General features: G+C 40.7%; 1 protein-coding gene across 3 annotated transcripts in view; it reads right to left on the reverse strand.

The window, feature by feature from the left end:
• LOC139000635 (ubiquitin carboxyl-terminal hydrolase 9X) overlaps positions 1-27,766 on the reverse strand; it is a 272,439-nt gene that overhangs the window by 197,504 nt on the left and 47,169 nt on the right. For all 3 annotated transcript variants that reach the window (XM_070402776.1, XM_070402777.1, XM_070402775.1), the window contains exons 2-3: positions 27,253-27,505; positions 877-1,022 (exon numbers count right to left, since the gene is read on the reverse strand). In XM_070402776.1, the coding sequence (XP_070258877.1) occupies positions 877-1,022; positions 27,253-27,348 (242 nt within the window). In that variant the 5' untranslated portion in view covers positions 27,349-27,505. The remainder of the gene's footprint in view (positions 1-876; positions 1,023-27,252; positions 27,506-27,766) is intronic.

Here is a 27,766-nt window from a genome sequence, read left to right on the forward strand (position 1 = left end):
CATTATCTTTCAATTTTTAAAAGTCCCTAACAATTTCCTACATTAAGAACGCTAAGTTATAATGCATGTGGTAAGGACTAAAATACTAAGGCTATTAAGAATACATTAAGGAACAGAGACTGGAATATTGGAGGGAAAAGTGAGGAAGAGTGGGTGGGTGAAAGGTAATCAACCAAAGACCTTATGACAATAGAGTGGTAAAGGCCTGCGGTGGGGGACTGTAAAAGGGCATTTGGAAGGGAACAGAGGGGAAACATGTAACACTTTCAACAATAAAGAATCTATACTAGTAAAACTTAGGTGGTCCTATGCCACAACATGACCCCCCTCACACATCACAAGATAGCTGGCAGGGAAGGGAAGTTGGGGGGGGAACAGGCCAGCAGGGAAGGGCAGTTGGGGATCACCAGGCCTGCAGGGGAGGGTAATTGGAGGGTGACCAGGCTGGCAGGAGAGAGCAATTAGGGGTCATCAAACTGGCAGGGGAGGGTAGTTGGGGGCAAGATCAGACCAGCAGGGGAGGGCAGTTGTGGGGGACCAGGCCAGAAGGGGAGGGCAGTTGCGGGGGACCAGGCCAGAAGGGAGGGCAGTTGAGGGCCATCAGGTCAGCAGGGGAGGGCAGCAGGGGCGACTGAGCCTGCAGGGAGCACAGTTGGAGGTGACCAGCTCTGCAGGGGAGCTGTTAGGCATCAATCAGGCCGGGGGGGTGGTTAGGGGGCGATCAGGCAGGTGAGCAGTTAAGAGCTAGCATTTCCTGATTGTGATACTTTACTCATTCACCACTAGTTGCACTGCTGATAAAGTAGTTTGCTTTTTTGTTTTTTACCTCCATAAAGAAAAAACAAAAAACAACACCACTAAAAAGAAAAAATCTACCTGCTGATCATGTCATCCAACTTTGCCAAGTCATTATGTGGAAATTCAGGTTCCTCATCGTCCTGTTGTGGTGGAGCATCACCTTGACCTTGTTCATCTGGAGGCATTGCTGGAGAATTCTCATTGGAGGAATCAGGTAGTAAAGTCTTAAAAATTAAAATATTCCAGACTTAAATTTATCTCACACATGAACAACAGTTAGCAATTCAGATATTAACAAAAATTAGTGAAAAAAATTTTAATTATCAATATATATTTTTATATACTTAATAAAATTGGAATCACACTGCTTACCTTTTTTTCTTTTTCTTTTTTGGTCAACATGTGAGAATTTCCCGTCATAATTAAAAATATATTTTAAGTTAATAAGTGGCTACATAATATTGAATAAGTTAACTAGATTAATATTAGAGAAAATTTTTTGTAATGTTTACTGGAAATAAAATATAGCTGTAATGAACACATACTTATGCAAAAGGGTGGATATTGTAAACAGAGAGATGAAATTCTAAGGAAGAACAAAAAGAATTGCTTTGAGATCAAAACCACTATAACAAAAATGAACAATGCCTTTAATGGACTCATTAGAAACTAGACAAAAGTGAAGACAGAATCTCTGAATTTAATAAACATGTCATGAGAAACTTCCAACACTAAAACATAAAGAGAAGGAAAAAAAAGACTGGAAAATAAAAGAAAAGGAAGCATCCAAGAATTGTTGGACAACTATAAAAGGTGTTAACACATAAACCAAATTCCAAAAGAAAAAAGGAAGATTTGAAACAATGACTCAGAATTTCCCCCCAATTAATATCAGATACCAAAGCATAGAACCAGGAAGCTCAGACAACACCAAGCCGGATAAATGTCAGAAAAATGACACCTATGCCTATTATATTCAAACTGTAAAAATTAAATGATAATAAAAATATTGAAAGAAGCCACAGGAATGTCACCTTACCTGTAGGTAAGTGTTATTTTGGACATTTCCTCAGAAACAGTGAAAGCCAAAAATTTTTTAAAAAGAAGAAATGTAGTGCAATATTTAAAGAGGTGAGAGAAAACAACCACCAATCTAGAATTCTCAGAATTCTCTAAACTTGAAAATTATAATACACAGTGAAGAGAAATTTCTCATACAAAAGTGAAGGAAATTTATTGTTAGTACATCTGGCTATAAAAAAAAATAAAGATTTTACTGTTGGAAGTATTACACATGTCCCCTTTTTTCCTCCATCGACCCCCACCAGGCTGTCCCCGGAACCCCACTCCAGGGTTTGTGTTCATGGGTTATACATATACTAGAGGCCTGATGCACGAATTCGTGCACGGGTGGGGTCTGGCCAGCCCACCCCTGATTGGGGCCAATTGGGGCCGGGCCAGCAGCCAGGGGGGAGGGCCACGGGAGGTTGGCCTGCTGGCACCACCCCCAATCAGGGTGGGGGTGGGCTGATCGGGGGCAGGGCTGGCTGGGGAGAGGGGCTGTGGGCAGTTGGCCAGCTGGCCCTGCTCCTGATGGAGGGGGGGTGGGGGGGATAATTGGGGCCGCAGTGCGCATCAAAACAACCAATCGTTCTGGTCATTCCAGTTGTCCAGTGTTCCAGTCACTTGGCTTTTATATATATAGATGTGTACAAGGTCTTTGGTTCATTACCGCCCACCTACCTCCCTTCCCCAACCTCCCTCTGAAATTCTGAACGATTATTTTGTTATCATAGATTCCACATATGAGTGCAATCATGTAATACTAGTCTTTTTCAAACTGACTTACCTCACTTAGCATAGTATGTCCCTCCCTGCTGTCTCAAAGGGTAAGAGATTCTTTTTTTTCACAACTGCAAAGTTTCGGATGGTATACATGTACCACTACTTTTTTATACACTCATCTACTGATGGGCATTTGGACTGTTTCCAGATCTTAGCATAAATTATGCTTCTATGAACACAGGGGTGCATACATTCTATTTGATTGGTGTTTTGGGATTCCTAGGATACTAGAGGCTCAGTGCATTAAATTCTTGCACGGAGGGTAAGGGGGTTCCTCAGCCCAGCCTGTGCCTCTTGCAATCCGGGACTGCACATCCCTAACCACCAGCCTGCTTTCCTGCTCGCCCCTAACTGCTCACCTGCCTGCCTGCCTGCTCGACCCTAACCGCTCACCTGCCTGCCTGACCAGTACACGTCATTACAACCAGTCACTCTGCCACAATGTTCGCTTATATATATATATACAAGAGGACCGGTGCACAAAAATTTGTGCACTTGGGGGGGTGCCTCAGCCCGGCCTGTGCCCTCTCGCAATCTGGGACCCCTCGGAGGATGACCACCTGCTGGCTTAGGCCCGCTCCCCGCAGGATTGGGCCTAAGATGGCAATCAGACATCCCTCGGGCAGCCCGGCAGCCCTCAGGGGATGTCCACTTGCCAGCGAAAAGCAGACCTAAGCTGCAGTCGGACATCCTTAGCTCTGCTGAGGAGGCAGGAGAGGCTCCCACCACCACCGCTGTACTGGCAGCCATCAGCCTGGCTTGTGGCTGAGCAGAGCTCCTCCATGTGGGAGCTCAATGACCACCAAAGGGCAGCTCCTGCATTAAGCGTCTGCCCCCTGGTGGTCAGTGTGTGTCATAGTGACTAGTCATTCCCAGTCGTTCTGCTGTTAGGGTCAATTTGCATATTACCCTTTTATTATATAGGATAGAGGCTTGGTGCACAGGAGGGAGCCACCTGGTTTGCCCTGAAGGGTGTCCTAGATCAGGGTGGGGGTCCCGCTGGGGTGCCTGGCCAGCCTGGGTGAGGGGATGATGGCTGTTAGCAGCTGATCACACCCCCTTCAGGGTGGGGGTCCCCACTGGGGTGCCTGGCCAGCCTGGGTGAGAGGCTGAGGGCTGTTTTCAGGCTGGCCAAGCCGGTGATGGAAGCTCCCAGCCTCTCCTTTTTTTTTTTTTTTTTAATTCTGGGATTTACTTACCTTCTATAATTGAAACTTTGTTGCCACTCCAGCTCCAAGGCAAGGGCCTGCTAAAAGCAGGTATCTTGGGTTTGTTAAGCTTCTATAATTGCAACTTTGTTGCTTAGAGTGGAGCTCAGAGCCTGGCCGCAGTAGGGAGAAAGCTTGGCTTCCTCCATCACTAGAGCAAGCAAGTCTACTGCTCACTTCAGCTATATGGCTACCCGCTGCCATCTTGGTTGGGTTAATTTGCATATCCTGCTGATTAGCCAACAGGAAGCGTAGTGGAGGTATGTTTGTCTATTATTAGATTAGATTAGATGGAATGGAACTACCTGACAGTCAATGTGCCCCACTGAGGGGTCCTGGATTGAGAGAGGGCACAGGCTAGGCCAAGGAATTCTACCAGTGCACGATGGAGGCCAGAGAGGAACGTGGGAGGTTAGCCAGCAAAGGAGGGATTGCAGGAGTGCTTCAGGGCATGTCCAGCCCGTCTTCCTCAGTCCCAACAGGCCAGACCTCAGCAACAAGCTAACCTACCAGTTGGAGCGTCTGCATACATCAGAGTACGTCATGGCGACTGGTCGACTGCCCCCTAGTGATCAATTCACATCATAGCAACTGACCAACAGTCTGTACATGTCATAGCGAGTGGTTGAGCAGCCTTAGCCAATCATTAGCATATTACTCTTTGGCTGGTTGAATGGACAACCAGACGACAGCACACTTAGCATATTAGGTTTTTATTATATAGACTATTCCTAGAAGAGGGATCACTGGGACAAAGGATGGTTCCACATTTAATTTTTTTGAAGAAATTCAATATTGTTTTTCATAATGGTTGCAGTGTGAATTTCCACCAGCAGTGAAATAGGGTCCCTTTTTCTACAAATCCTCACCAGCACTTGTCATTTGTAGATCTGTTGACCATAACCACCATTCTGACAGGTGTAACGTACTATCTCATCGTCATTTTAATTTGCATCTTTTTGATGATCAGTGACGTTGAGCATGTTTTATCTGCATATCCTCTTTGGAAGTGTCTATATTCTTTGACCATTTTTTAAAACTGGATTGTATGCCTTCCTTTTGTTAAGTTGCATGAGTTCCTTATATATTTTGGATATTAACCTTTTATTAAACATATCATAGCCAAATACATTATCCCTACAACAGACTCCCTTTTCCTTTTGTGGGTTTCTTTTGCTGTGCATAAGACTTTTATTAGATGTAGTATATTTGTTTATTTTCTCCTTAGCTTCCTTTGCCCTAGGAGATGCATCAATAAACATATTGCTGGAGAGAGGTGTGAGATTTTTGTGACAATAGCTATTTCTAGGATTTTTTAAATTAAATCTTTATTGTTCAGATTATTACAGTTGTTCCTCTTTGTCCCCCCATAGCTCTCCTCCACCCAGTTCCCACCCCAGCATTTGCCCTTACCCCTCCCACTGTCCTCATCCATAGGTGTAAAATTTTTGTCCAGTCTCTTCCTACACCCACACACCACTCCCCCTGTCCCCCGGAATTGTCAGTCCACTCCCTCTCCATGCCTCTGGTTCTATTATATTCATCAGTTTACTCTACCCAGATTTTTTATTCACTTGATTTTTAGATTCACTTGTTGATAGATATGTATTTGCTGTTCATAATTTTTATCTTTACCTTTTACTTCTTCCTCTTCTTAAAGAATACCTTTCAGCATTTCATATAATACTGGTTTGGTGGTGATGAACTCCTTTATCTTTTTCTTATCTGTGAAGCTCTTTATCTGACCTTCAATTCTACATGTTAGCTTTGCTAGAAAAAGTAATCTTGGTTGTAGGTTTTTGGTATTCATCACTTTGAATATTTCTTGCCACTCTCTTCTGGCCTGCATGGTTTCTGTTGAGAAATCAACTGACAGTCGTATGGGTACTCCCTTGTAGGTAACTGACTTTTTTTCTCTTGCTGCTTTTAAGATTCTCTCTTTGTCTTTTGCTCTTGGCATTTTAATTATGATGTGTCCTGGTGTGGTCCTCTTAGGGTTCCTTTTGTTTTGGGTTCTCTGCGCTTCCTGGACTTATAAGTCTATTTCTTTCACCAGGTAGGGGAAGTTTTCTGTCATTATTTCTTCAAATAGGTTTTCAGTATCTTGCTCTCTCTCTTCTTCTGGCAACCCAAAAATTCTGATGTTGGTACACTTGAAGTTGTCCCAGAGGCTCCTTACAGCATCTTCATATTTTTGGATTCTTTTTTCTTTTTGCTTTTCCGGTTGGGTGTTTTTTGCTTGTTCATATTTCAAATCTTTGGCTTGATTCTTGGGATCCTTTAGTCTGCTATTGGATCTTGGTATATTATTCTTTATTTCAGTTCATGTATGCTTAATTTCTAGTTGGTCCTTTTTCATGACCTCACGGGTCTCACTAAATTTATCAGCGGTTTCTAGAGAATTCTTGAAAAACTGTAGAACCGTGGTTTTGAACTCTATATCCAGTAGTTTGCTTTCCTCCATTTCTGTCATTTGTAACCTGTTTCTTTGTCTCCGCATTTTTTTATGCTTCCCTGTGTTGGTAGAGTGGCTTTCTGTGCTAGGTGTCCTATAGGGCCCAGTGGCTCGGCCTCCCCAATTACCTGAGGTGGACACTCTTGGTGCACCCCTTTGTGGGCTTTGTGCACAGTCTTGTTGTACGTAAGCCTTGATTGTTGTAGGTATCACTGGGAGTAATTAACCTCCAGGCCAATTGGCTGTGAGAATCAGCAGTGTCTACAGTGGGTGAACTTCTGTGCTGAAGACACCGTTCTGGGGCAGGACTTGCTTCAGTGGGGCTTTGGTGCTCACTGAGTCTGCCCCCTGAGTATGTCCCTTATGGATCTGAGGAGTTGTAATCTGGAAGGTCCCACTCTGACCACTGGGTACACTGGCTCTTGGACCTAAGGAGGTGCTAATTTAGTCTCTGCCTGATGCTACCCAGTAGGAGCTACAAGAGATCTGCAGATTCCCCTTCCTTGTTTGGGGTTTGGAGGTGCCCAGATGAGGCCCAGCTGTGAAGCAATGCAAGCTGCTGTGGGGCCTTGGGCCTTCTCTTGGAAGTTCTGCGTCTGTCTGGCCCAACTGCAGTTTGTTAGGTAATTTTCAGATTGCAAAGGGCTAGGGCATTCATATGCAAAAGCCTCTGTCACAGCTTGGGTGGGGCCGGGTCTCAGGGAATCAACAAGGCGAAAGCAAACAGCTATGGCTGATCCTCAGGCCTGCCCTAAGGAGTCCCGTGTCTCAGTGTCCCACGGTAATCGCTGCAAGGCACCTCTGAATGAAAGCCGCCCTCGAGTTCCGAGTTATGCCCAAAGCCAGCCTTCCAGTTTCTCCCAGTATGAGTCTGGGTGCCCAGAGACTTCCCGGACCTGGAGTTAACAGCAGTCGGAGGCTTGTGACTCCCTCCCCAGTCAAAAAGACAGCCACATCCTCAGTTGCCAGCCCTTGCCGCGTGCGCCTCCGTACCTCTGCACTTTACTTCCGCACCTCCTGAGTCTCAGTGTGCTTTTCTCTTTCCTTCTAGTTGTAGAATTTCCACTCAGCCAGCCTTCCTGTAATTCTGGATGATGTCCGTTATGTCTTTTAGCTGTATTTTTGAAGTGGTTGTGCGAGGCAGCAATTTCCGGTGTTTACCTATGCCGCCATCTTGGTTTTCTAGGATTTTTATGGTTCACGAGTTACATTTAATTTTTTAAAATACATTGAGTTTATTCTTGTGTATGGTGTAAGTTGGTGTCCTACTTTCATTGTTTTGCATGTATCTATCCAATTTTCACAACTCCATTTATTGAAGAGACTGTCTTGACTCCATTGTATGCTCTAGTCTCCTGTGCCAATTATTAATTAAGCATAATGGCTTGGGTCAATTTCTGGGGGGTCTGGTCTGGTCCATTGGTCTATATGCCTTTTCTTGTGCCCACTGTTTTAATTATGGTGGCTGTATAGTATTACTTTAAATCTGGTATTATGATTCCTCCAACTTTTTTTTGTCTTTCTCAAGATTGCTGCAGGTAGAGACAGAAAATGGCGGAGGCTTAGACGGACGTTTTGGTGCTTTGTCCCGGAGCAGATAAGGGCGAGCAGCTGAAACGGGTAACAAACAACCCGAAACAGCAGAGGAGATTCAGCTGAGAGACAGTCTGCAGCCAGGAAAGACAAAGAACTCCTAGAAAATGGGGATGGTTAGAGATTGAGGCTGAAACCTCCCCCTGGGTGCCAGCTCAGCGGCTAGACCGCGCCATCTTGAGTAGCTGTTACCCACATCCAGAGATCGGCTACTAACCCAGAGGCAACGGCTCTCAAGCAGCACGACTACATGAACTCAGAGGAGACCTGCTTCCCTCCACGGAAAGGTTAGACCTCCCCCAAAGGTGCGGTTTGCAATTCAGGTTGGAGCGAGGAACGCGCGCGCGTGCGGGGCGGAAATCTGCGCCCGCCCCCCCCAAAATCCGCGCCCATAGAGGCCAGCGTGACCCGCAAGTGGGGAGGGCTCCTGCAAGGCTGCTGGCAGAAGGTAACACTATAAATAAACTCATAGTTGGACTGGATGCAAAGAGGCAAGCTCAGATTCTCCTAGATGGCCAGCTACTTGGTGCCAGGGGCCAGAACGCGCACAGAGACTCCGCGCAGTTCAGGACAGTGGAGCCCTGCGAGTTTGCACAGCTTCCCAGGCTCTTGTTTACACACTTCCTCTGAAATCTGTGAGTTTGACTGTTGATCCCAGTGCATGGGATTGCCCAGTTGGGGCCGCTAGCAGAGCTTGTAGGGGAAGATTGTTTTTGGGGAGCCTGGGAAACAGAGCTGGGATTGGCGCCTGGGGAACCAGCTCTGGGCGGAGCTGGTTCAGGTACAATAGAGAACTCCTGGTCAGAGAGAACTTATAGCCTCGGAGGTCAATCCAGACACACTGCCACCCAGAGGCAGAGCCACGGAATGACTCTTCTGTAAATACAGATAAGGCAGTATCTGTATGGGAACCAATACGGCCTGCCTTAAAATCAGGACTGTGGCTTACAACACGGAGGAACAGTGTATCAGAGGGAAATTCAACATTCTCCTGAATTCCAGGCGAGCCAAAAAGAAGACTAGAAGATCTGAAGCACCTGCATTACTGCACATTTTTATTTTTTTACATTACTTTTTCACCTTTTAATTAAGAAAACATTTTTTCTTTTTTTTTCCCCCATCACCTGACTTTACCCTTTCAACTACTACATTTTTATTTTTAACTAGTATTATTACCACTACCATTTTACCATTTTATAAAGTGTCATTTTATTTTGTCTTTATTTTTATTTTGGGACTAATGTTCTCCATTCTGTTTTCATCGTTCCTTTAGCAACATTTTTCTCTACCTCAATTTGCCTCTGTGCTAAACCCTCTTCCCCACTTTTTCCCTTTTGTTGTCCTGTTTCTCTTACCCTATTCCAGCTTTAGATTTTCCCTATTCTTTTTACCCCCTGTCAAAATTTCACCCTACTTATATATCCTATGTCCAATCCCCTGCTCTAAATCCTTATACACCTTTCCCTTATCTTCCATCACTATCCAATTTTTTTTTCTTCTTCTTCATCTTTTCCCTCTCTATTGTTTTACTGTTGTTTGCTTGATTGACGAGTATATTGGGGGTTTTCGTAGGATTGTTTGTGAGGGTATTCTGCTTATTCTTTTTATTTTCCTGCCCCTTCCCCTCCCCCGCCCGCCCCTCCCCCCGTTATTTCTGTGCTTCCTTTTCACCTTGCGTCGCTTGATATTATTGGTTGTTTGTAGTTTGTATGCATCGCCAGGAATCTGTTGCTGTAATTTGTTGGTATTAGTGGCGGATCTATAGGAGTTTTCTCCTCATATAAATAGTCTCTTCCCCTTTTATACTTCATTCTCTTTTCTCTCTTACTTTTTTTCCTTCCTCTTTTTTCCCCTCCATTTTTCCAATTTCATTTTTGCACTCCTTTTTTTTTTTCTTTTTCTCTTTCTTTTTTCTCTTCTACCTTTTTCTCTTCTTTCCTCCTTATCTCCTACCTCTCTTAGCTTGGGTGGCCACCTTTATTTGGGGTTAGTAATATTGTAAATACATTCGTGTTCAGTGCCTGGTACATTGTGCCTTGTTGTGTTGTATTTTGTGCCTTTAAATAAACACAGCAGATTCAAGCAACAGCGGCCTCCTGATCACCACACGCTCTGAGTGGGGAACTGTTGCTGTGTGTGAAGCCTCCCTCCACCAGCCAGAAGAGCCACCACAGCTGTGAACAGCACCCACCAGACACCCTGCTATCAACGGAGGAGCAGCTGCTAAAACAACCGCCCAAGGAGCAACCACAGCCCGAGGAGCCACTGCCACCCAGGGAGCAGCCACTGCCACCCAGGGAGCAGCCATTGAACGACTCAACAACTAGATATGTCAGTGAGATCAAACATGGTTAGACAAAGAAACCCCCAAAGGAAAGAAAAGGAGGACTCACTAGAAAAGCAGCTAGAGTGAGACAGAGGCATGCAACATGACGGAAAAAGAATTCAGAATAAGGGTTCTAGAGTACATGCACCAGATGTGCAAGAAGCAAGAAGAAACAGATGAAAAAATCAACTACTTATGCAAGAAGCTAGAAGAAACAGATGAAAAAATCAACAACTTAAGTAAGTCCCAAGAAGAAATGAAGAGCGACATAGCTGCAATAAAAAACACCATTGAAAGTATCAACAGTAGACTGGGAGAAGCGGAGGACCGAATTAGTGAATTAGAAGACAAGGAAGCAAAACACACTCAAACTGTACTGCAAATGGAGAAAAAAATTAAAAGACAGGAGGAGAGCCTAAGGGAGCTTTGTGACAACATGAAAAGAAACAACATACGAATAATAGGGGTGCCAGAACAACAGAAAGATGAACATGAATTAGAAAACCTATTCGAAGAAATAATATCAGAAAACTTCCCTGAGGTGGGGAAGAAAAAAGTCACACAAGCCCAAAGAGTCCCAAACAAGGTGAATCCGAAAAGACCCACACCAAGACACATCATAATTACCATGGCAAGTGTTCAGGACAAAGAGAGAATCTTACAGGCTGCAAGAGAGAGACAGAAAGTAACATACAAGGGATCTCCCATTAGATTATCAAATGATTTCTCAACAGAAACACATCAGGCCAGAAAAGAATGGACGGAAGTCTACAAAGTGATGCAAAGCAAAGGACTGAATCCAAGAATACTCTATCCAGCAAGGCTATCATTCAAAATTGAAGGGGAAATAAGAAGCTTCACAGACAAAAAAACGCTAAGGGAGTTTATCACCACCAAGCCAGCAATGCAAGAAATGCTAACGGGACTGGTGTAAAAAGAAGAAATAACAAGCTCAGAAAGAAAACAGCCACACACAAAAAAAGAAATGGCTACAAACAAGTACCTTTCAATAATAACTTTAAATGTAAACGGACTAAATGCTCCAACCAAAAGACATCGAGTGGCTGAATGGATAAAAAAACATGACCCATACATCTGCTGTCTACAAGAGACCCACCTCATTAGAAGGGACTCACACAGACTGAAAGTGAAGGGATGGAAAAATATCTTTCACACAAATGGAAAGGAAAAGAAAGCTGGGGTAGCAATACTTATATTGGACAAAACGAATCTCAAAGTATAGGCCATAACCAGAGATAAGGAAAGCCACTTCATTATACTAAAGGGATCAATACAACAAGAAGATATAACCCTGGTAAACACACATGCACCCAATGCTGGAGCACCCAAATTCATAAAAAAATTCCTGGAAGATATCAAAGGAGAGATCGACAACCATACAATCATAGTTGGGGACTTTAATACACCACTGACATCACTGGATAAATCCACTAGACAAACAATCAGCAAAGAAACAGCAATCCTAAATGACTCATTAGATCAGCTGGACTTAACTGACATCTTCAGAACACTTCACCCCAAAGCTGCGGAAAATACATTCCTCTCAGGTGCTCCCGGAACATATTCGAAAACAGACCACATTTTGGGTCACAAGCAAAGTCTCCACAAATTCAAGAAGATTGAAATCATAAAAAGCTTCTTCTCAGACCACGATGACATAATGTTAGAGATAAACTACAATAAAAACAACCCAAAATACTCAAACACTTGGAAGCTGAATAGCATGTTATTAAATATTGATTGGGTTACCAATGAGATCAAAGAAGAAATTAAAAACATCCTGGACACTAATGACAATGAAAACACAACAATCCAAAACCTATGGGACACAATGAAAGCAGTTCTGAGAGGGAAGTTTATAGCTCTGCAGGCCTATCTCAAATACAAGAAAAAATGGTAGTAAATCATCTAACTCTTCAACTCAAAGAATTAGCAAGAGAGCAACAAGAAAACCCCAGAGTGAGCAGAAGGAAGGAGATAATAAAGATTAGAGCAGAAATCAATGACATAGAGACCAAAAAAACAATACAGAAAATCAATGAAACCAACAGCTGGTTCTTTGAAAGGATAAACAAGATTGACAAACCTCTAGCCAGGCTCACCAAAAAGCAAAGAGAGAGGTCCCAAATAAACCAAATCATAAAGGATACAGGCGAAATAACAAAAGACCCCACAGAAATACAAATGATTGTTAAACAATACTACGGAAAACTCTACTCCAACAAACTAGACAACCTGGAGGAAATGGACAAATTCCTAGAAAAATACAACATTCCAAAACTCAATCAGGAAGAATCTAAAAATCTCAATAGGCCAATAACTATGGAAGAAACTGAAGCAGTCATCAAAAAGCTCCCAGCAAACAAAAGCCCAGGACCAGATGGCTTCTCCGGGGAATTTTACCAAACTTTCAAGGAAGAACTAAAACCTATCCTCCTCAGACTACTACAAAAAATTCAAGAGGAAGGAACACTTCCAAGCTCATTCTATGAAGCCAGCATCACCCTAATACCAAAACCAGGTAAAGACAACACAATGAAAGAGAATTACAGGCCAATATCCCTCATGAACATAGATGCCAAAATCCTCAACAAAATCTTAGCAAATTGGATCCAACAGTACATCAGAAGGATCATACACCATGACCAAGTAGGATTTATCCCAGGAATGCAAGGATGGTACAACATCCATAAATCAATAAACGTAATACATCACATAAACAAATTGAAAGAAAAAAACCACATGGTCATATCAATTGATGCAGAAAAAGCATTCGACAAAATCCAACACCCATTTTTGATAAAAACTCTCAGCAAGGTGGGAATAGAAGGATCATACCTCAACATAATAAAAGCCATATATGACAAACCCACAGCCAACATCATACTCAATGGACATAAACTAATACCATTTCCCCTAAGAACAGGAACAAGACAGGGATACCCACTCTCACCACTCCTGTTCAACATAGTCCTGGAAGTATTAGCCATTGCAATTAGACAAGAAGAAGAAATAAAAGGTATCCAAATTGGAAAAGAGGAAGTAAAACTGTCCTTATTTGCAGACGACATGATATTATACATACAAAACCCTAGAGACTCCATCCAAAAACTACTAGACTTAATACATGAGGTTGGCAATGTAGCAGGATACAAAATTAACCCCAAGAAATTTGAGGCATTTCTATACACCAATAGTGAACTTTCAGAAAGAGAGATTAGAAAAACAATCCCATTTACCATTGCACCAAAAAAATTAAGATACCTAGGAATAAACTTAACTAAAGATGTAAAAGATCTCTACTCAGAAAACTACAGGACGTTGAAAAAAGAGATAGAGGAAGACATAAAGAGATGGAAGAACATACCATCATTCTTGGATTGGTAGAATCAACATCATCAAAATGTCCATACTACCCAAAGCAATCTATAAATTCAACGCACTTCCCATTAAAATACCAATGGCCTTCTTCAAAGATCTAGAACGAACTCTCCAAAAATTCATCTGGAATAAAAAAAGACCCCGAATAGCTGCAGCGATCCTGAGAAAGAACAAAGTAGGTGGGATCTCAATGCCAGATAGCAAGCTGTATTACAAAGCTACTGTTCTCAAAACTGCCTGGTACTGGCACAAGAACAGACATATAGATCAGTGGAATAGAATAGAGACCCCAGAAATCGGCCCGAACCAATATGCTCAATTAATATTTGACAAAGGAGGCAAGAACATACAATGGAGCCAAGATAGTCTCTTCAATAAATGGTGTTGGGAAAATTGGACAGATACATGCAAGAAAATGAAACTAGACCACCAACTTACACCATACACAAGAATAAACTCAAAATGGATAAAGGACTTAAATGTACGACAGGAAACCATAAAAATTCTAGAAGAATCCAATTGCAACAAAATCTCAGACATATGTGGAAGCAATTTCTTCACTGATACAGCTCCTAGGGCAGTTGAAACTAAAGAGAAAATGAACAAATGGGACTACATCAAAATAAAAAGCTTCTGCACAGTGAAAGAAACCATCAACAAAACAACAAGAAAACCCCCTGCGTTGGAAAACATATTTGCCAACGTCATATCTGATAAGGGTCTAATCTCCAAAATTTATAGGGAACTCATACAACTTAACAAAAAGAAGATAAACAATCCAATCAAAAAATGGTCAAAGGATCTAAATAGACACCTTTCAAAAGAGGACATTCAAAAAGCCAAGAGACATATGAAAACATGCTCAAAGTCACTAATCATCCGAGAGATGCAAATCAAAACAACAATGAGGTACCATCTCACACCTGTCAGAATGGCTATCATCAACAAATCAACAAACGACAAGTGCTGGAGAGGATGTGGAGAAAAAGCAACACTTGTGCACTGCTGGTGGGAATGCAGACTGGTGCAGCCACTATGGAAGACAGTATGGAGTTTCCTCAAAAAACTGGAAATGGAACTCCCATTTGACCCTGAGATCCCACTTCTAGAAATATATCCCAAGAAGCCAGATACACCAATCAGAAAGGAAATGTGCACCCATATGTTCATAGCAGCACAATGCACCATAGCTAAGATCTGGAAACAGCCTAAGTGCCCATCAGTAGATGAATGGATTAGAAAACTGTGGTACATCTACAGGATGGAATACTATGCTGCTGTAAAAAAGAAGGAACTCTTACCATTTGCAACAGCATGGATGGAACTGGAGAGCATTATGCTAAGTGAAATAAGCCAGTCAATGAAGGAAAAATACCAAATGATCTCACTCATTCATGGATAATAAAGACCACTACAAACGTTTGAACAATAATAGATACAGAGGCAGAGCTGCCTCAAACTGATTGTCAAACTGCAGTGGGAAGACCAGAGAGGGTTGGGGGGCAGAAGGGAGGGGAGTAAGAGATCAACCGAAGGACTTGTATGCATGCATATAAGCATAACTAATGGACATAAGACACTGGGGGGTAAGGGAGAGCAGGGCCTTGTCAAGCGCGGGGGGTGGGGGAAGGACACATATGTAATACCCTTTGTAATACTTATTATAATATTTTTTTAAAAGAATAAAAAAAAGCATAAAAATTAAAAAAAAATCTAGATAAAAAAGATTGCTGCAGGTATATGGGGTCTGTTTTGATTACTTAGAAATTTCTGGAGTATTTTTTCTAGCTCTGCAATGTATGCTGTTAGTATTTTAATAGGGATTGCACTGAATCAGTAGATTGCCTTGAACAGTATGGGAATTTTAATGATGTTGATTCTACCAATCCATAAACACAGTATGTTCTTCCATTTATTTATTTCTTCTTTTACCTCTTTTTCAATGTTCTATAGTTTTAAGAACAGGTTTTTTTTTTGCCTCCACGGTTAAGTTTATTACTAAGTAATTAATTCTCTTGTTGCAATGGTAAATGAGATTGTTTGTTTAGTTTCTCGTTCTGAGAATTCATTATTGGTATATAAAAAAGCCATAAATTTTGGGGTGTTGATTTTGTATCCTGCTACATTGCCAAATTCATTTATTAAACCTAGTAATTTTTTGGTATAGTCGTTAGGGTTTTCTATTTACAATATCATGTCATCTGCAAATAGAGTTTTAATTCCTCTTTTCCAATTTGGATGCCTTTTATTTCTTCTTCCCCTCTGAGCGCTGGCTAGGATTTTCAGTACTATAATAAAAGCTTAATATGCTAATAAAACGCTAAGGCCGCTCAACCATTCCCTATGATGTGCACTGACCACCAGGGGGCAGAAGCTCTCACTGGTAGGTTAGTTTGTTACTGGGGTCCAGCCGATGAAGACTGAGTGAGATGGGCCAGTCCCTCTCCAGCCCCAATCATGCACTGATGGAGTCCCTTGGCCTGGCCTGTGCCGTCTCGCAATTCAGGATGCCTCAGGGGATGTCAGAGAGCCGGTTTTAGCCCAATGCTGCAGTCCACGCCAAGGTACCCCATGGTACATGAATTTGTGCACAAGGTCTCTAGTGTTGAATAGGAGTGGTGAAAGTGACTTCCTATTCTTGTTCCTGTTCTTAGGGAAAATGGTTTTAGCTTTTCCCACTGACTATTGTGTTTTTTGGAAGTTTGTCATATATGACCTTTATCGTATTGTAATATGCTCCCTCTATTCACACCTTGCTGTGGGTTTTTATAAAAAATGGGTGTGGAATTTAGTCAAATGATTTTTCCGCATCTATGTGTATGATTATGTGATTTTTAACTTGCAGTTGGTTTATGCGATGTATCACATTTACTGATTTCCACCTATTGTACCAGCCTTGCATCTCTGGAATAAATACCACGTGGTCATGGTGTATGATCTTTTTAATACATTGCTGGATTCAATTTGCTAATATTTTGTTGATAATTTTAGCGCCTATTCATCAGGGATATTGGCCAGTACTTCTCTTTCTTTGTAGTGCATTTAATTACTTTTGGAATTAGGATAATGCTGTCCTCATAAAAAGAACTTGGAAATGTTTCTTCCTTTAGGGTTTGTTTGTTTGTTTGTTTTGGAATAGTTTGAGTAGAATAGACGTTAGTTCTTTGAATTTTTGGTAAAAAAAAAACTCCCCTGTGAAGCCGACCGGACCCAGACTTTTGTTTGCTGAAAGTTTTTTGATTACTCCATTTCAACAGTTGTTATTGGCACATTTAGGTTTTCTGCTTTTTCCTAATTCAGTTTTGGAAGACATTATTTTCCAGGAATTTGTCCATTTCATCCACATTGTCCAGCTAGTTGGCATAGTTGTTTACAGTATTTTTAAAATAATTCTTTGTATATGTCTGCTTTCGTTTCCAATTTTATTTGAGTTCTCTCTTTTCTATATTAGTCTGGCTAATGGTTCATCTATTTAGTTTTTATCCTTTTATAGAACCAGCTCTTTGTTTCACTAATTTTTTTTTTTTAGTCTCTAAGTCATTTCTTTATGCTCTAATTATTATTTCCTTCCTTCAATTTACTCTGAGTTTTTCTTGTTCTAATTTAGTTGTAGGACTAAACGGTTTATAGTTGACCTTTTTTGCACTTTGAGATAGGCCTGTAGCACTCTGAACTTCACTCTTAGGACTGCTTTTGCTGTGTCCCAGATATTTTGGGTTGTTGTTTATTCATTTTCATTTGTTTCCAGGAAGTTTTTTAAATTTTTTTCTTGATCTCGTTGGTAACCCATTCCGTTTAATAACATGCTATTAATGCTTTAGGGCATTTTCACTTAAGTTGATTTCTAATTTCAATCCACTCTGAACTGAGAAGACTCTTGTAATGATTTCAATCTTGTAGAGACTTGTGACCTAATATGTGGTCTATCTTTGTGAATGACCTGACTGCACTTGAGAAGAATGTATATTCTGCAGTTTTGGGGTGAAATGTTCTATAAGTTGTCAATTAAATCCACTTGAACCAGTGTGTCCTTTATAGTCACTGTTTCCTTATTAATTTTTGTCTGGAAGATCTGTCCAGTGAAGTAAGCAGGGTGTTAAAGTTCCCTACTATGTCTGTATGGTCAATCTCTCCTTTAAAGTCTTCTAGAAATGTTTTAAAATATATTTAGATGCTCCTATATTGGGTGCATATATGTCTACCAGAGTTATTTCCTCTTGTTGGATCGATCCCTTTAGTATTATGTAGTGACCTTTGTTGTCCCTTAATGGCCTTCATTTTGAATGAGTACTGCTGCTCCAGCTTTTTATTTCTATTTGCATGAAAAGTTTTTCCCATCCATTCTCTCTCATTTTGTGTGTTTTTTCTTCTGAGATGTGTCTTTTTTAGGCAACATATAGTTGGGTCATATGTTTGTATCCATTCAACTACCCTATGCCTTTCGATTGGATCATTTAATTCATTTACATTTAAGGTTATTATCAATAGGTGCTCAGTTATTGCCATTTAAATTATATATGGGTAGGTTTCTCTATTTCTTATTATTATAGCAGTCCCTTTAGCATTTCTTAATGCTGGCTTGGTGGTAATGTACTCTTTTAGCCTTTTTTTTTTTTTTTTTTTTTTTTTTTGTCAAGGAAGCTCTTTATTTGACCTTCTATTTTGAACGATAGCTTTGCTGGATATAATAACCTTGGTCTCAGATCCTTGCATTCCATTACCTTCAGTACTTCATGACATTGCTTTCTGGCCTGTAGATTTTCTTATGAGAAATCAGGTGTCAGCCTTATGGGGATCCTTTGTAAGTAAGAATTTGCTTTGCTCTTGCTGCCTTTAATGTTCTGTTTTTAATTCTTGACATTTTAATTCTGATGTGTCTAGGCATGGGCCTGTCTGGGTTCTTTGTGCTTGGGGTTCTTTGTGCGTCCTGCACTTGTGTGACATTTTCCTTTACCAGGTTAGAAAAAGTTTTCTGCTATTATTTCTCTCCCTTTCTGCCTCTTCTGACACACCTGACATTCGAATACTGTTTCGTTTCATGTCCCACAGCTCCCTTAAGCTGTCCTGTGTTTTAATTGTTTTTTCTTTTTGGTTCTGAGTGGTTTTTTTTAACCTTGTCTTCTAATTCACTGATTCGGTCCTCAGCCTTCCCTAATCTGCTGTGTATTCCTTCCAATGTGTTCTTTATTTGCGCTGCCATTCTTTATTTGTGACTGTTCTTTTTTCACAGTTACTATATCTTTTCTCATGCTGTTGAGCATCTTTACCATCATTATTGTGAAATCTGTTTCAGATAAATTTCTTATCTCGGTTTCATTTATCTCTTCTGGACAATTCTCTTGTCCTTTCATTTGTGAATTGGTTCTTTATTCCTCATTTTGTCTTCCCATTTGTTATGTGACTATGTATTACAGTGATTCCCAAAGTGGGCGCTACCGCCCCCTGGTAGGCGCTGCAGCGATCTAGGGGGGTGGTGATGGCCACAGGTGCATTTTGGGGTGATGAGTAACTGCTATTAAAAATTTTTTTTTTTTTTTAATATATTTTACAGAGAGGAAGGAAGAGAGATAGAGAGTTAGAAACATCGATGAGAGAGACATCGATCAGCTGCCTCCTGCACATCTCCCACTGGGGATGTGCCTGCAACCCAGGTACATGCCCTTGACCGGAATCGAACCTGGGACCTTTCAGTCCGCAGTCCGACGCTCTATCCACTGAGCCAAACCGGTTTCGGCTGCTATTAAAATTTTTAAAAAATTAATTTCCAGGGGCTGAGTAATACTTTTTCTGGAAAGGGGGCGGTAGGCCAAATAAGTTTGGGAACCACTGATGTATTAGGCCGATCTACTAAGCCTCTCAATCTTTAGTTGCAGGACTTTTGTCAAGGAAGCTTTCTGACTAATTATATCAGGCAGACTGATAGGATTCTGATTTATCTGCCCCCAGGCAATCACCCATAGGTGTGGCAAGAGTTTTTCTCAACAGGATATGGTAACTATTTCTGCCTGGAGGCTGTTAGTCTCCGAAAGGGCAAGGAATTTTCCAATAGGGTAGGTCTGCAGACTTCCCCCCCAGGTAATGACACCTGTATAGCAATTGTCGGCATGAGAAAGATGACCTCTGCGGTGTGAAGGAATGGCTCAGCATGAGAAACTGGGCTCTCTATCCCAGAGCCCTCCATCCTTGCTATTGCTAACTGAGCTCCAATCCACTCTGCTGTTCATCTTTCGGAGCACAAGTAGGGGGCTCCACAGTGAATTTTATGTGTTGGCCCTTTAAGAGGGTTCCTGAATTTCCAGCCATCTCTCCCTGGCGGACAACAACCCTGCTGCTTTACACAACCAGATATTCTATGGGTACCTTCTCAGTTCTGGTTCTCTCTGCTGAGGGGCCCAGCTTCGGAATTAGACTCCACAGTTCTCAGTGGCAACTATCCACAGCTGAGATGTCTCTGTTGCCTGTCGGGGCCAGCCAGCCCTTTTGCACCTCCACTCTCCTACCAGCTTCTATGCAGTCTCCACTTGGTCCTTGAGTATCAGAGTTCTCTCCTGAGAGTCTTCCACTGATTACTCAGTAAGTTTTTCTATATTTTAGTTGTAATTCCAGTTTGGACCTGGGAACATGTCCATGCAGCATCCATTTACTCAATCACCATTTTTAATCTTAGATCTGGCTTTTTGTATGTTGCAAACTCTAAGGCAACCACTAAAAACGTTAAAAAAAGCGTTAATAAGAAGGAAAAGGAAATCATAAAATTTTCAAATGAAACGAAAAACAGAAACAAACTTAAAGATAAAAATAAAGATTTGGATAAGGGCTATAAATAGAAAAAAATAAATAGAAGATGTATTACTGAAATTATTTCAACAATAATTTTAAACATCAGCAATTTATTTATTTATTTTATTTTATTTTAAATATTTTTATTGATTTCAGAGAGGAAGGGAGAGGGAGAAAGAGAAACATCAATGATGAGAGAGAATCATGGATCGGCTGCTTCCTGCACACCACTGCACGTAAGGCTGAAACCCGCAACCTGAGCATTTGCCCTTGACTGGAATCGAACCGGGATCCTTCAGTCTGCAGGCTGATGCTCTTTCCACTGAGCCAAACCGGCCAGGGCTACATCAGCAATTTAAACATTTAAGATGGAGTGGATTAAAAAGCAAAATCCAACTTGATCTTAGTTAATTTAAAGCTTGTTTAAAAATTAGATATAAAAGCAAATATAGGTTAAAATTCAAAGGATGGAGAAAGATGTAGAAAACAGAGTCAACTTATCTTTGACAAAAGAGCAAAGATAATACAATAGAGAAAAAATAGCCTTTCAACCAATATTGCTGGAACAACTGGCTACTACATTTTTAAAAAGGGGGGGGGGGGCATACTAAAACTAAACTAGATCATATACACTTCACAAAAATTAACTCAAACTGAATCAGAGACCTAAATGTAAAAATGCAAAACTTAAACCTCATAGAATATGACATAGGCAAAACTATATGACAATGGGTTTGGCGATTACTTTTGACACACCATCAAAGGCATCATACATTAAAGAAAGAATTGATAAAACTGGATTTCACTAAAATTACCAATTTGTTTCATGAAAGAAAAGGTACAGATTGAGAGAAAACATTGCAAACTAAAGGACTATTATCCAAAATATAAAAAGAACTCTTAAAAGTCATCAATAACAAAACCTCACTAAAAAATGAGCAAAAGTCCTGTACAGACACCTTACAAAGAGGATATGCAGATAGCAAATAAGTATATGAAAGTTGTTCAACATGTCATCAGAAAACAGCAAATTAAAAAAAACAAGCAATGAGATTTCACACACATCTGTTAGAACGGCCAAAATCTAAAACCGTTATACATCAAATGCAGGTAAAGATGTGCAGCACCAGGAACTCTCATTCATTGTTGGTGGGAAACTAAAATGGTACAGCCATCCTACTTATCTGGCAGGGGAGATACCTTGATCATAAAATGGTACAGACAGTTTGGCAGTTTCTTATAAAACTAAACAGACTGAGAACCAAGATGGTGGCATAACGCATAAACCTGTCCGTGCTGCCCCCCACAACAACATTAAAACTACAACTATAAGTCAAAACAGCTATCATCCAGAACCATGGGAAAGCTAGCCAAGTGGAAGTTCTACAACTAGAAGGGAAAAAAAAGCACATTGAGACCGGGTAGGAGGTAGAGAGGCGCCAAGAACACAGGTACAAAGGCGCAAAACCTGGGTGCGTGGTTTTTTTCAATCGGAAGGGGATACAAGCTCTCGAATGCACAGAACTCATTTATGGCAAGACTCTGGGGTCCCAGACTCCTACAGGGAGAAATTTAACTGTCTTGCAGCGGTTGGAGAGCGAGGGTGGTGTTCTCCAAGAACTGCTCTTAGGGATCATTGTTGCTGTGGGGGCGCGGGACTTAGGGACGCAGAGACCCGGAGTTCCGGAGACGGCCGACGACAGCCATTGCTGTTTGCTCCGCCCTGGTGATTCTCTGAGACCCCGCCCCACTCAATTTAGATCCCCAAGCTGTGCGCAGAGGCGCAAAGGGATCACCTGCGCTTTTGCAGCCTAACCTAAGAAACTGCAGCTGGGTCAGAGAGCTCCAAAACTTCCAAACCCCAAACAAAGAAGAGAAATTTACTGATATCGCTGTAGCTCCTCCTGGGTGGACTCACACAGTGGTTGATTTGGAGATCCAGGAGCCAGGGTAGCCCTGGTCAGATACCAGATTTCAACTCCTCACACCCATAAGGGACACACTCAAGAAGCACACTCAGTGAGCACCAAATCCCCACTGAAGCAAGTCCTACCCCATAAGGGTGTCTCCAGCACAGCAGTTCTTCCACTGTAGACACAGCGGGTCCTTGCAGTCAGCCAAAAAAGTGTAGACAAAGAAACATGTCACAAATGAAAGAAATGGAGGAAAGCAAACTAATGGAGGACATAGAGTTAAAAAACACAGTTAAAAGGTTACTCAAGAATCTTCTATGAACCTCCGAGGAACTTAGTGAGACCTTCAAAAATATTAATGAGAATGCCAAAAAAATGGAAAAGGACCAGTCAGAAATTAAACATACACTGACTGAAATTAAAAATAATATACAGAGATCCAATAGCAGACTAAAGGATCCTAAGAATCAAGTCAAAGATTTGAAATACGAAGAAGCAAAAAACACCCCTCCGAAAAAGCAAAATGAAAAAAGAATCCAAAAATATGAAGATGCTGTAAGGAGCCTCTGGGACAACTTCAAGCGTACCAACATCCGAATTATTGGGATGCCAGAAGAAGAGAGAGAGAGCAAGATACTGAAAGCCTATTAGAAGAAATCACGACAGAAAACTTCCCCTACCTGATGAAAGAAATAGACTTACAAGTCCAGGAAGCGCAGAGAACCCCAAACAAAAGGAACCCAAAGAGGACCACACCAAAGCACATCATAATTAAAATGCCAAGAGCAAAAGACAAAGAGAGAATCTTAAAAGCAGCAAGAGAAAAAAAGTCAGTTACCTACTAGGGAGTACCCATACGACTGTCAGCTGATTTCTCAACAGAAACCATACAGGCCAGAAGAGAGTGGCAAGAAATATTCAAAGTGATGAATAGCAAGAACCTACAATCAAGATTACTCTACCCAGCAAAGCTATCATGTAGAATTGAAGGTCAGATAAAGAGCTTCACAGACAAGAAAAAGCTAAAGGAGCTCATCACCACCAAACCAGTATTATATGAAATGCTGAAGGATATTCTTTAAGAAGAGGAAGAGCAAGAAAAAGGTAAAGATAAAAATTATGAACAACAAAATGACAACAAATAAATATCTATCAACAAGTGGACCTAAAAATTAAGTCAGAATAAACTGGTGAATATAATAGAAGCAGAGGCATAGAAAGGGAGTAGACTGACAATTCTTGAGGGGGAAGGAGGTGTGGGGAGTGTGGGAAGTGACTGGACAAAAATCTTAAACCTATGGATGAGGACAGTGGCGGGGGTAAGGGCAAGGGATGGGGTGGGAACCAGGTGGAGGGGAGGTATGGAGGGAAAAAAGAGGAACATCTGTAATAATATGAACAATAAAGATTTATTAATTTAAAGAATAAAAAAATAAGTAAATAAATAAATACAAGACCAAACTCTCACCAATGTCCACAAAAATAAACTATTTAGGCCAGGAAAAAACAAAACAAAACAAAACACCAAAAACTAAACATACTGTAATCATACAATCCAGCAATCACATGCATAGGTGTTTATTTAAATAAATTGAAAATTTATGTCCCCCCAAAAACCTGAATATGGGTGGATGTTTATATTAACTTTATTCAAAAGTACTAAAACTTGGAAGCATCCAAGAACCAAGATATTCTTCAGGCATACAACGAATAAAATGTTTGTGTGTTTTTTTAAAGAGAGCTATCAAGCTATGAAAACAGAGAAAAGCTTTAAATGCATAAGACTAACTGAAAGAAGCCAATCTGAAAATGCTACTTTCTGATTTAAAATATATATTTTGGAAAAGGCAAAACTATAAAGCCAGATAAAAAAACAGTCATGGCCCAGGGTTTCTGGAAGGGAGGAATGAAAGGACTAGTTTTTAAGGCAGTGATAAAATTATAACAGTGTATCAATAAAACTAAACATTTGTAGAAAATCCAGAATATACAAAAGTGAAGTGTAATATAAACTACAGCTTGTGTGATAACGATGTGTCAATGTGGTTTCTTTCACTGATTTTTAACATACCATTCTGGTGGAGGAGGATAAATGATTAGGGGCAGGCATATGGAAACCCTGTACATTCTATTCAACTCTATTGTGAACCGAAAAACTAAAAAGCCTATGAAAAATGAAAAAAGGCCTGGCTGGCATGGCTCAGTGAACCATGAACCAGGTCATGGGTTGGATTTCGAGTCAGGGCACATGCTCAGGTTGCATGCAGGAGGCAGCCGATTGATACTTCTCTCTCATCAATATTTCTATCTTTCTGTCCCTCTCCCTTCCTCTCTTTTTCTAAGAAAAACAATAAAAGCATATTAAAAAATAAAAACAAAAATAAAATGAGAACAATTTAAAATGATTGGATTTAGGGTAATTTATAAAACACAACATAAATAGTAAGCGCTTTAAATGTAAGGACAGGAAAAGACATCCCTCATAACAATAACCCTCCTCCCTCTCCTAAAACATAGTAAAGTTATACTAACACAAGAATACACAAATGTAGATTTACAACTGTGAGTATACAAAACACAGTTTATTCATGTGTTATTTATTATTGCACTATATTTGCATTACAACTATATACTTAATTTATAGAATACAACTATAAAGTAAGTTTATGACCACCACTATGTGTGAGACCTTAAGGTAGCAAGAATTACTGGAGATTAAAGAGATGTCTCTTTAGTTAATGGGCCAATCACACACACAAAAATAAATAAAACACTATTTTCAATTTTGTATGCATCTTGTAAGTTCAAAATATATCTAGCTAGAATTACTAAAACAGTGAAATGGGTAAGACCACAGTTCCAGGTAGTGATTAACAGTTGTCTTAACTAGTAATAAAACACCTAATTTATTTACTTATTTTTAAAATAGAGGCCCGATGCATGAAATTCTGTACTCATGGGGGGGCGGGAGCGGGATCCCTCAGCCTGGCCTGCAACCTCTCACAGTCTGGGAGCCTTTGGGGGATGTCCAACTAATGGCTTACACTTGCTCCCCACTTGAGCAAACCTAAGCCGGCAGTTGGACATTTTTAGTGTTGCCATGGAGCGGGAGAGGCTCCCAATGACATCACCATTGCGCTCACCAGCCGAGAGCCTGGCTCAGTGCTTCTGGCGGAGCGGCACTCCCCCGGTGGGAGCACAGAGACCAACAGTGGGCAGCTACTGCATTGAGCATCTGCCCCCTGGTGGTCAGTGCGGGTCAGCAACTGGTTATTCTGCCATTCAGTTGATTTGCATATTAGCCTTTTATTATATAGGATATATTTTTATTGATTTCAAGGAGGAAGGGAGAGGTAGAGAGAGAGAAACATCAATGATCAGAAAGAATCAGATAGGCTGCCTCCTGCATGCTCCCTACAAAGACCGCAACTTGGGCATGTGCCCTTGACCGGAATTGAACCTGGGACCCATCAATCTGCAGACTGATGCCCTATCCACTGAGCAAACCTGGCTAGGACAAAATCAACTGATTTAAAACAGAACAAAACAAAGCTATTTGGAACATATGTTAAGTATAATGAGCAAACTGCGAATAACTCAACTGACATGTACAATGAATGCCACATCATCTGTAATAATAAAAGCATAATATGCTAATTAGACTAGACATCCTTCAGGATGAAGCTGGGGCTGCAAGGGAAGCCCAGGTCCTGGGTGCCTGCTGGTGGACAGAGGAAAGCCCAGGACATCGGTGCCTGCCAGTGAACAGAGGGAAGCACAGGTCCTGGGTGCTGGAGGGAAGCCGGTGCCGGCAGCCAAGTGAAGGAAGGCCTATTCTTGCACGAATTTTGTGCATCGGGCCTCTAGTCCTATATAATAAAAGGCTAATATGCAAATTGTTCCTTGACTGGGAATTCGACCAGGGGGCGGTGCTGGCTGGCCAATTGCCCGTTGCCCTTCTCCCCCAGCTGGTCTCCATCTGTGCACGAATTCATGCACCAGGCCTCTAGTAATATATAATTTTTCTTCAAGTACTTAGTAAATTAAAATATGCTGGGCAATGCCTTAATAGATTTTCAAGTAATGACATTACTAACAAAATACAGTCTCTGTCCATAAAGGATTTGAGTAGAAAATCTTCCAACTGCTTAAAAATGAAGCACATGTTATAAAATTTAAAAAAAAATCTTAACATCCCAGAAGAATGAGAGCACAAATTTTAAAAGATGTTAACTAAGTGACAGGAGATAGAAAACACATCAAAAGTCATGGAATGTGATTTGGCAAGATTTACAGTATTTAGAAAATATGAAAACAAAAAGCTGTACAATTAATTATCTAAATTGCCTTAATAAGAAACCAGAAAATAGCAAACCAAACCCAAAGGAGTGAACTAATAAAGATTAAAAATAACATATACAAATGAAAATACAAAACAAAGAGAATAATTTGCACAATGTAATAAAATTGATTAATCCTTCCTAAAACTGAACAAGTAAAAATTACCAAAATCAGAAATAAAGGACTAATGTTAAGCCTTTTACAATTATTTTCCGTTTATCATATACAAATAATTCCAAAGGAAAAAAAAAAAAGATTTCCATGCAGGCATGCATAAAACTTTGACACTGCAACTAAGGCTTACATATTATATTATTTAGTCAGAGTCAAAAGGTTAGTGTGCTTATAACTAAAGGGTACAATGACTGCTTTTATGTTTTTGCCCTCAAATTCACACACAAGGTCTTACATAAAAAGAAACAAAAGCAAAAGTACACTCTCAAACATGTACAGTAGGTTTCCAGTTGCTAAGAGTCTCAGTAATGTTTAAGTGTAACTTACAATGACAATAGCTTTGATGATAACTTTACAAATTATTCACGGTGTGTGACATTGTTTAGCACCCAGAATAACAAAGCCTTGATGTCCTACCTGATTCTGTTGGAAAGGAGGCTGAGACTGTCCATCAGGAGTATGGCCCTGGCTGTCATCCCCTCCTATTGGAGAGCCACGAGTCATGGCTGTCATACTGGACACAGAACAGATCTTTGCTACTGTATCTGTTTATGTGGTTGTTGTAAGAGAAGAAATTATAGTCCACTTATAGAAGATAAAATGCCAGCATATGTCAGCCTTAAAAATCTTAACTCAAGGACTGACCATCTTGCATAGACGATTTCATAACCTAAAAGCAGAAAAAAAAGGCATGTGTTTTTAAATATAAAATATAATGAGGCATTTCAATTTTCAATGTTTACTAACAGCACCAGGATCTATATGCTGTAAACTCAATTTAAATTCATATTGTTGTACCAGTGGTTATAAGAAACCATAAAGGTACAGCCTTAATACTATTTATAATTTAAGAGGAAATTAAAGGTTCTTAGTTCTCATTTTTGACTAGGAACCTGTAATATGACTATCAAATGCTGCCTTAAATACACTG

The sequence above is a fragment of the Myotis yumanensis genome, unplaced genomic scaffold (assembly GCF_028538775.1).
Source record: "Myotis yumanensis isolate MYYU_CA2020_CCGP unplaced genomic scaffold, mMyoYum1.0.hap1 SCAF_24, whole genome shotgun sequence".
Taxonomy (NCBI): Eukaryota; Metazoa; Chordata; class Mammalia; order Chiroptera; family Vespertilionidae; genus Myotis; species Myotis yumanensis.